The sequence below is a fragment of the Muntiacus reevesi genome, chromosome 2 (assembly GCF_963930625.1).
Source record: "Muntiacus reevesi chromosome 2, mMunRee1.1, whole genome shotgun sequence".
In the NCBI taxonomy this organism is placed as follows: Eukaryota; Metazoa; Chordata; class Mammalia; order Artiodactyla; family Cervidae; genus Muntiacus; species Muntiacus reevesi.
This window is the reverse complement of record NC_089250.1, coordinates 17,088,925-17,098,596: the sequence shown is the minus strand read 5'-3', so window position 1 is coordinate 17,098,596 and position 9,672 is coordinate 17,088,925. Positions and strand designations below refer to the sequence as shown.

The following is a 9,672-nucleotide window of genomic DNA, read 5'->3' as shown; positions in this document are numbered from 1 at the left end:
TGAGTCTGGTGGCATCCAGACAGCAGAGATTCACCTGATGTCAAGTTCAACAGAGTCTACTTTTGGGCTGAAACAGTCACTATCTTCTTGCAGTTTGGTACTGAGACCTGATGTGGCCAACCATGGCCAAGAGCTGACCCCAAATCACAAAGAGGCACCTGCAACCTGCCCATCTTTCAGTTCTTCTGCACTTTTCAGGTAGGACATATTTTCAAACTAATTGCATAGAACATGCATCCCACAGTTCAGCTCCAGAAAATAATTTGCCACCAATAAATCTGGCTTCAGATGCTGCTTTCCAAGTGCAAATGACTGTGTAGGACACAGTTCAAGGAGCTGGTAACTATTTGGGCACATGTTATAAGTATCAGATTCAGGCAAATTATCACCCTTCCTCCATAACATCTAAGTACTTCTCTTATACTGTAAAAACTTGGATCTTCCATCACACTTGTTAGTAAGCAACATTCTACTAAAGCCCTGGGAGACATCCCTCAGTTTCCTGATTCTGTTTATAATATTCATGCTATTGTCCTCCAAATGAGGCAATACTTGCTTCCTAACTGGGTCTTCTGTCATTTTATAGACATTTCCAGGCTTTTTACAATTTTTGAAGAGTAACACCTTGATTTCCACTCTGGATACACGTGTGGCAGATGTCAAGTGGGATTCCTGTCAAGGGGCTGAGCGTCTGTGATGCGGAGGACATGGGGTGAACCAGATGCCTGTCTTTCCAGCGGCTCTTACACACACCTGCACTGCTGTCCTGAAGGAGGCAGAATGCAGCTGTTGAGCCTCGTAACAGTGTGTGTGTGTGTGTTTGTGCTGAGGGGACCATCACTGAACATTTGGCCTACACCCAGGCAAAGGTGTAGAAGTGACAAAGACAGCCTGACCAACAGGATCCACTGAGTGACTATCTGCGGGAGAAGAGCATGAGGACAATAGCCAGGGAAGTCGTGGGACCATCAAGAAGACATGCAGGGACCCACTGCGGCTCGAGGCCGACTGCGCGGATGCAGACTCAGGGCGTCGTGTGGGCACGGGGGCTGAGGGAGGGCTTTTGCATCTGGCCCCACCTGCTCGCCTCTTCATGACAGCATCTTGGAAGCCTGCTGGAGAAGCAATTTGTCCTGGGTTTCACACTGTGCTCGCTCTATCCTGCACACCCGTCCACCACGTGGGTGAACAGTGTGGCCCAGTTTTCCTGGGACACTGTTGGTTTGAAAGTCCTGTATCCTGGGACACCCTTCAGTCCTGGGACACCTGGGACCACAGGTTTCCCCACCGTCTCAGATCTTTGGTTTGGGGATGCCCTTCGTCAGAGGGATGGCTTTGCAGGCCAGCTGGGCCTGGCTGGGGTGGTCTCTGGTTGTCACTGCAGTGGTCAGTGTCCTACTGGCTGGGCAGGTCACCTCTCCTCATCACCTCACGTCAACGGGGTCTTTTCCAAGGTCATGGCCCTCTCTTCCCTTCTCTGGATCCTCACCCTCTAAGAAGAGCGTAAACACTTGCAGAACAACTGGTGTGAGCTGGAGGCTGTTCGCAGTTGTAAGATTAGAAATGCATTTTTAAAAAACAGAGAGATCAGTTTTAAAACTGCATAGCTGGACTTTCACATGCCACCCTCCTCATGAGAAAGGAGAGCTGTGTGAGAAATTTGCTCCAAACAAAATGGCAATCGTGCTCTTTCTGTGCGGGAGGCTCTGAAATTTTTGCAGGGGGAGAGGGGTCATCTGCTTCATCACAAGTCTAGCCTTTCATCTGCTCTGGGGGAGCAGGCTTCTTCATTTCTGACCGCTGATGGCCAGAGGCCCCACGGTCTCCAGTTGGAGAGGGCTTTGCTGGAGGAGCTGCCAGGCAAGGTTTTCTGCAGGTGCTCCCCCCCACGGACTCCCCAACTCCCAGGGAGAAAACAGGCCTGCAGAAGAGGTGAGTTACCTTCTCAGAGAACTGCCCCTCCAAGGAAGAAAGGGAGACAAGGAGAAGGAATTGAAGTAAAGTGCACTCTTCACCTTGGAGATAGATTCTCGATCAATCCTCTATTAGAATTTTAAAAAATACTTTTAAATTCCCTTTGAAGGAAAAAAAACTCTCTTAAAGGTTAACATAAAATTCTACTACCGACAAGCAAAAGATACAGGTCATGGAAGTAAGAAGTATAGCTTGAAAGGACACATTTCTTAAAAGGAAAAAAAAAAAAAAAACCCTAATGCACAATATTTACCAATACTTAAATAATCCAGTTGAAACCTTTTTTTTTTTTGTCATGAATGAAAAAATACAACATAGACGGGTACCTCTACTGAGAAGAGCGGAAACGACAGGGCTTGGGGAGAGGAACTGAGAAAGTCCATTCTGTTAGAGCTTTGCGAGATTCATATGTACAGCACCAGATCCCTTGAGTCAGTACAGTTTGTGAGAAATGAACACTTCAGAATTGCAGTATAAAATATGGCCATAAAAAAACTGCTGTCTTCCAGTCCTGTGCAGGGAGGCGCACCATGCAAGGTGGGATCGCTCTGGAGTGGCTGGTGGCGCTGGTGGCCCCCGGGGGCCCCCCTTCCCTGGCCCGGCCCCCTGGGCCCCACCTCCGGGGCCAGTCACTTGCTTCCAGAGTGCCCTGTCGTCACAGTGGTGGGCCTCGGTCTCCGATCCGCTCCCACTCCTGAGACCCCGGACGAAGAGGACATGAAACTACAGAGCGTGGAGGGTGTCAGACCTGCAGGGGGTCAGCGGACACAGGAAGTTCAAAGCTTTAGAAGAACGTACTCACTCCCTCTTCCCGCTGCAAGGGTTTGTTGGGGTGGGGGGGACAAACTTTGAGGCCCTTGCTTCTAACTTTTTACCTACCCACAGGAAAACATCTGCAAGGATCCCAAGTCTTCTTAGGGACTTGTGCTCCCTCCTTGCTTCCATATATCAATGATAACCGTGTTGTATTTGGATACATCATGGTTTAGCTACTGTAACAGGACGGCTTCCATTTACTGAGTATTTACTACATACTAGGCATCAGGCTAGATATTAAACACATGAGTGCGTGTGTGTGTGCATGCATGCTAAGCTGCTTCAGTCAAACCCGACTCTGCAACCTATGGACTGTAGCCCACCAGGCTCCTCTGTCCATGGGATTCTCTGGGCAAGAATACTGGAGTGGGTTGCAATGTCCCCCCTCCAGGGGATCTTCCTGACCCAGGGACTGAACCCACATCTTTTATGTCTCCTGCATTGGCAGGTGGGTTCTTTGCCACAAGCACTGCCTGGGAAGCCCATTGAATACATACTGTCCTCATAAGAACTGTTTATTTCTTACAACAGTGCTGGGAAAGCAGAGATTTTAAGAGCAAATAAAGAATGACCCCAGCTTGGTGTGTGCTCTGGACTCTTGGCTAAGAAGCATCTGTGACCCAGGGCACACTGACCTGGTCCTGCATGAATCGGCAGCCCCCTACTCTAGAACAATTTCTAACATGCTGCATCTCCAATGCTCCCCAGGCAGATGCTGGCATCAGAAATGTCCTGTTGTGGGATGATCTTAGCTGAGGCAGTGTACCACCCACCCTCGCCGCCACGAACTCATGAGCGCAAACACATGGACTCCGTAAAGTAAATGACTATGATGGCTTTGCTGTCAGAGCCACTGACTGAATCTTCAAATAATAGATTGTGGGGTTTCCTTTGAGCGGAAGGTGGAAAGGATTTGCGCTGAAATATAAATTGGGCCTAAAGCAGTGTGCAGTTGTGTCAGGGGATGCTCAGTGGTGGTTTCCTGGGAGAACTTAAGGGCTGGATGTTCAGAAATGAGACTTGAGGATTATTTAAAGATGAAGGGAACCAGGAAGAGAGGGAAACAGGAAGGAAGTATCATGCCAAGGGTGAGACCAAGCTGAAGGGTTTCAATGAAGGAAATTCTGCAATGCAGATGAGAGCTTCCCTGGTGGCTCAGAGATAAAGAATCCACCTGCCCATTCAGGACACACCTGAGCCGGGAAGATCCCCTGGAGAAGGAAATGGCAACCCACACCAGTATTCCTGCCTGGGAAATCCCATGGACAGAAGAACCTGGCAGACTACAGTCTATGGGGTCACCAAAGAGTTGGACACGATTTAGTGACTAAACAACTACAAGCGGTACAGATGAGACTGTGGAAAAGCCTAGAGATCAAGGCGAACGTGTAGAGCAGGGATTGAGAGAGAAAAATAAGGAGGGTGTGCCTGTGTCCTTGGTGATGTATTGTTCCACTAAAACACAGAGGACAACGAAACACCAGTGTGGCTTGGCCAAAAATCTGGTTTAGGTGATCTGTCACATATTATGGACAAACCTGAACCAACTTTTTGGCCAACCTAACATCTTTACTCTGATCACAAAGCCAACACACTTCAAATAAATTAGCTCAAGTGATCATCAGCAAAGTAATACATTTTAAACGTCAGTGAGACCCAGGCTGTCATGAGTCTCTGTCATCGGTCCCTAAGGGTGACGCCCAATGAGAAGCAAGTCGGATCATAAGGAGATGCATCAGAAAGTGCTAGCTTCCATTCACACATGGCTGGGTGGGACTTGAGCCACCGATTTCTCATCTCGACGTGGAAATACTAGGACTTAGGGTTACATAAATATTAAATAATTAAAATTTTAAACTATTTTGAAAAACAGTGTCCTAGAGCTGTTGGGAGTGTTAATGAAACCGAGTATTAACAGTGCCTGACACACAGTAAAGTGAAGGTGGTAGTTGCTTAGTCGTGTCCACCCCATGGTCTGTCCACGGAATTCTCTAGGCAACAATACTGGAGTGGGTTGCCATTTCTTTCTCCAGGGGATCTTCCCAACCCAGGGATCGAACCAGGGTCTCCTGCACTGCAGGCAGACTTTTTACCATTTGAGTTACCAGGGAAGCCTGACACATAGTAGGTACTCAGCAGACCAGAGTCCCCTTTCCTCCCTACCAGATCTGTCTCAAACACCAGTTGGAAAGTTCTGTTTTTGCTACATACGCACAATCTTTTTGGCTGGCCAGACTGAGGCTGCTCGAAACACTTGCATTTGAACTGTCCAGGCTGCTGCCAAGATGTAGTTTTCTCATATGTCTCACGACGGCCGTGGCATTAAACGCTTGCTGAAATTTAAGAAAGAGGAAAAGCAGACAAAATATTTCAGCTAATTAGAAAAGCCTCAGGCTGTCTCCTATCATTTCTCTTGTTACCCTCAGCAGTTTAAACTTCTAAAAACATTCTCACGAACCTCTAGAAAGGAAACTGGTGTTGTTGCTTCTTCCAAAAGTACATTCGTCCTTTGACCCTCTCTAACCATCAAAATACATTTTGGAGATGAAGAGAATATTTTTCTTCTGACATAATAATGTAAACTATACAATAAATGTAAACGAATTCTCTCCATAATTTAGAAGTGACTTCTAGAATAAAAAGCATATTGTAATAACACAGTACCTTAAAATTTTATTTTTAAGAGTTTTCATTTTCTGATTATTGGTGTTTTTGTCCTAAATAACAGCATTTCCTGTGAATAAAGTAGTTCAATGGAATTATTATCTGCATAGTGTCTACTTGTTGGCTCTCATGGAAAAATAGCCAGCTCTTAATTACCCATGCTTATGAGGACACAGGCTAATGGTTTAAGTCCATCACATTTTTACTGGAATGTAGTGATAAGTTCAATTGAGATTTCCTGTTTCACTTTTCCATTTTTATATCACTTTTTAATAAGAGTCAATTCCTCAAAGTTCCAACAAAGTGAAGGAAGACAACAGGGATTTCTTAGGAAATTGCAAATAAGGAAGAGCTGGCAATACTGCTATTTCTGGATGTCAGAAGGAAGATATTAAATCATATACTTTATCCTTCTCACACCACAATGCTCTCTTCAAGTCTTAATCTTTACTACTTAAAATCAGCACCATTATTTGGGTGAGGTTCTGGAAATTTTCATCAGACCTCCTGGGTGAGAACAACCTTTAGAAAGAAGAAGCCCTCTAACCATAGGACAGGTCTGAGTGGTCAAGTTCACTGGGAATGCAGGAAATAAGGACTTACTCTCCACTTGCTTTTGGCGAAGTTCTTCCGGATCTGGGCGCTGACCGACTCGTGGATGTTTTTGCTGAGGGCTGTGTCACCAGCGATCCTGAAACCAAGGCAAAGATGCTTCTTCAGAAGGGTTTTGCAGGCGGCGGGGTGGCAGGGGGTGTGGGCTCTGACACCGAGTCCCATGCTATTGTGGCGAAGCCATGTCCTGTCCCCTTCCCCAGGTTTGCTAAGAGGGTAGCCTGCACCCCCACGGCTCTGGTTGGAATGTTCACAGTCCACCACCGCCGCACTCCAAGCCCCGACCCACCTCCTCTCTGCACCCCTCCAGGCTTGGGCAGCACCTACATGGCAGACCGCTCTGCCTGGCTCCCCACTCGCCCTTTGTCACCCCCATTCCTGCAGCTTCAGAGCCCACAAGGACCACACAGCCTGAGCTCAGCTCCCCTCCCTTTCCCCCAGCTTTCTACCGGCTAGGCCTCATCCCTGAGGTTGCAAGCAGGTCCACCACCTGGTCTGACCTCCCAGCTTCCTCCCACTGGCCCCTCTGCCTGGCACCCCCAGAGCCTCTGGTCCACGGACTGCTCACCATCCCGGGCCACTGCTCCATTCTGACGCTATCCCGGCTAAGCTAAGTTCCGCCACGTTCCACTCTTACTCCCACCCCTGGGGCCCCTTATCTGCTCTGTGCTCAGTGACAGGGAGCCCAGTCTCAGCTCAGCCCTGACTGGCACACCTTCTCCTGCATTTCCTTGAGAAGTCCTCAGAACTGCAAGGACCACAGCCCCCTACATCCCACTGGGTCCCTGACATCACTGAGCAATCTTGATGTCGTTCCTGCTGGACCTTAGCTTTCTATCACAGGGAGGAAAGGCAGGCTTAATCCTTACCTCCTACCCCCGGAGACCCCCTCATCCTATTACTTCCTCCCTCTGCTTTGTCACACTTCTTCTTCCTCTCTTCCCCACTTCCCTCCTCCTCCCAGCCCCCCAATCTGTTCTTACGCCTCCCTCTTTTCTCTGGGCTTATGGTCTCCAGTCTCACCGATGACCTGGGGGTCTCTCCAGCCCATTCTTCCCCCTCACACCCTTCTCAACCTTAATACCATCCCCATGCGACATTCGACCCCCCACCCCATTCTCTGGCAATCTCACAGGAAGCTGTGTTTTGCTGTCTTTTCTGGGCTGAATCCATCAATCTTCCCTTTCTCTTAGCACCGAACTATTCAATTCTAAGCTGACTTCTGATGCTTCAGAAGTAATTTGTTGGATTTTAGAAAAGTTAACGGGTAGACAGATGCTGGGGACACTGACCATCCTTTCTGGTGGGAAGGTGACCTGTGGGTGAGGGAGTCGGCCAGGTCTCAGACGGCCCGGGACACAGGCCAGCCTGGACACAGACTGCTGTGTCCATTCACTTCAGAACATGAAAGGAAGAAACCACCGCTGTAGAGAATACACATTCCCACCACCAGCCTTTCCCGTTGGAACTGAAAACATGGCTGGTGCACTCTGGAAGGGAAGTCTGTGTCAGGCTGAATCTAAGTTTAGAATACAGTCTTATATCCCAGCTCAGCGCAAGACCCCGTCAATAGACTCCTGTAGTTTTCCCAGCAGCGCTGAAAACACACAGCTCAGATGACGCTCAGAAATGAACCTAAGCCAGCGAGGTTTCCATTTCCTTTTCTGCCATTTTTTTTTTTTTTTTTTTTTGGTGAAGTATAGTCCCCATGGACTGTGGCCTGCCAGGCTGCTCTGTCCATGGGATTCTCCAGGCAAGAACACTGGAGTGGGTAGCCATTCGCTTCTCCAGGGGATCTTCCTGACCCAGGGATTGAACCCGGGTCTCCTGCATTGCAGGTGGAATTTTTTTTTTTTTTTTAACCATTTGAGCCACTAGGGAAGCCCTAGGTTTCCATTTCCAACAACAGTCAATAGCCCCCTTTCCCCAGACACACATCAGTGAAGAGAAATATCTGAATGAGCAAACCAAGGAAGCATACATGTTATGAAGCCTCTTCTCCTGGAGGGCTCATGTGCGTCCTCCTGTGCCTCTTGAAACAACTACATCCTCAGAAAAGAACACCAATTTCACCTGTTGGTGGCCAGCTCTTTCTTGGAAACCTGGGGCAGAAGTGGCCAGAAAGATAGAACTCCTCGGACTGAGCACTGCTGCAAGGCAGAGTCCCCTCCAAAACAAACAGGCTGGCTGGGGGTGTCAGGGAGACGCCCTTCCCTGTGGGCGAGCACAGCTGAGAGGGGAGGAAAATGCAAACCTTCGCTTGTTCTAGTAAAGTCCTGTGCTCACTTCCCAAAGTGCCCAGGCGTGCTGCCACTGGCGAAGGACCCAGCAGGACAGACAGTGGCCCAGAGGCCCCTGTTAAACATTGGCTTGGAGGTAAAGCCACCTCAGTTCATGACAGCTCACCAGCTTCCTCAGACAGGCATCACTCCCAGCAGCCAGGAAGTTCCCAAAGATAACGTGGGAGGCCCAGCGCTCCCAGCTTCAGCATCATTCACCGGCAAAACCACAGGCACAGAATCTTAGAACTAGAAGGGACCTGGGGTATCACCTCGATTGTCCTAGGAATTGAACACCTCAGATACAGAAGAATTTCCTGATGATTCTGTACACACATGTAAAGCTACAGGCACCTCTATTTCATCCGGGTCTCCGACTCTCTCTTACTTCCCAGTTTTTGCCTCTAAACTAACAATGGAGATGGCATTTATATCAATCATGCTCTGTCGGGTCTGTCTGGCTTTTTCTCTCCACACACAGATCATCAAACTCCTCTCCTCGCCTTTTGGTCCTTTGATATTGTGTATACAATCAAAGAAGTCTCTGGGCTTCCCAGGTGGTTCAATGATAAAGAATCCACCTGCCAGTGCAGGAGACACAGGTTCGATCCCTGGTTTGGGAAGATCCCCTGGAGAAGGAAATGCAACCTGCTCCGGTATTCTTGCCTGAGAAGTCCCATGGACAGAGGAGCCTGGTGGGCTACAGTGCATGGAGTTGCAAAGGAGTCAGACACAACCTAGCAACTAAAAAAGTAACAACAACACAGTCTGTTCTATCAGTACCTTCACAGCTCTGATGGTGCATTTTCCTAACTACGTGCTCAAGACAAGCTTGGTGATGCCTAGTGTGTCTCCCAGACCCCTGGGATCCTCCCCAGTTCCTGTGGGTACTGCAGCTCAGTCGCTTGAAGCCCCAGGGAGGGGAGGGGTCTCCGTGAACACTGAGGAGAGGGCTGCAGATGCCCCCTGGCTGTGCCAACATGACAACGTCCCCCCCCAGGAGGGCAAACTGCTGTTGTCCTGAGGACTGGCTGAGTGTCACCTGGGGTCACCTGAGGTCATCTGCTGACCCTCAGGATCATCACTGTGGTTTGTTTATCACTGAAACTGGAGGCAGAGGCTCAGAACAATCCAAATGAGGTAAACAAACCTCGTCAAGGTGCTTCCCTGTCACTGGGACTGGATTCCCATCCTGCCATTGCCTGCTCTTTAGCCATCAGCCAGCAGTCGGTTGGCTCCTGACCATCCATCACCCAGAGGAAGGCGAGGCCTCCCGTGCAGAGCTGGGGAACATATGCTGAGATGGGCTGACTGACCTCTGCAAAGA

The 9,672-nt window shown here is 48.9% G+C and overlaps 1 protein-coding gene across 2 annotated transcripts in view; it reads right to left on the bottom strand.

The window, feature by feature from the left end:
• Positions 1-2,524: 2,524 nt before the first annotated feature.
• Positions 2,525-9,672, bottom strand: part of CAMK1D (calcium/calmodulin dependent protein kinase ID) — a 381,871-nt gene continuing 374,723 nt past the window's right edge. The window contains exons 9-11 of one of the 2 annotated variants that reach the window (XM_065920998.1): positions 6,058-6,145; positions 5,002-5,123; positions 2,525-2,722 (exon numbers count right to left, since the gene is read on the bottom strand). In XM_065920998.1, the coding sequence (XP_065777070.1) occupies positions 2,698-2,722; positions 5,002-5,123; positions 6,058-6,145 (235 nt within the window). In that variant the 3' untranslated portion in view covers positions 2,525-2,697. The remainder of the gene's footprint in view (positions 2,723-5,001; positions 5,124-6,057; positions 6,146-9,672) is intronic. The other variant, XM_065920997.1, reaches the window with a different exon arrangement.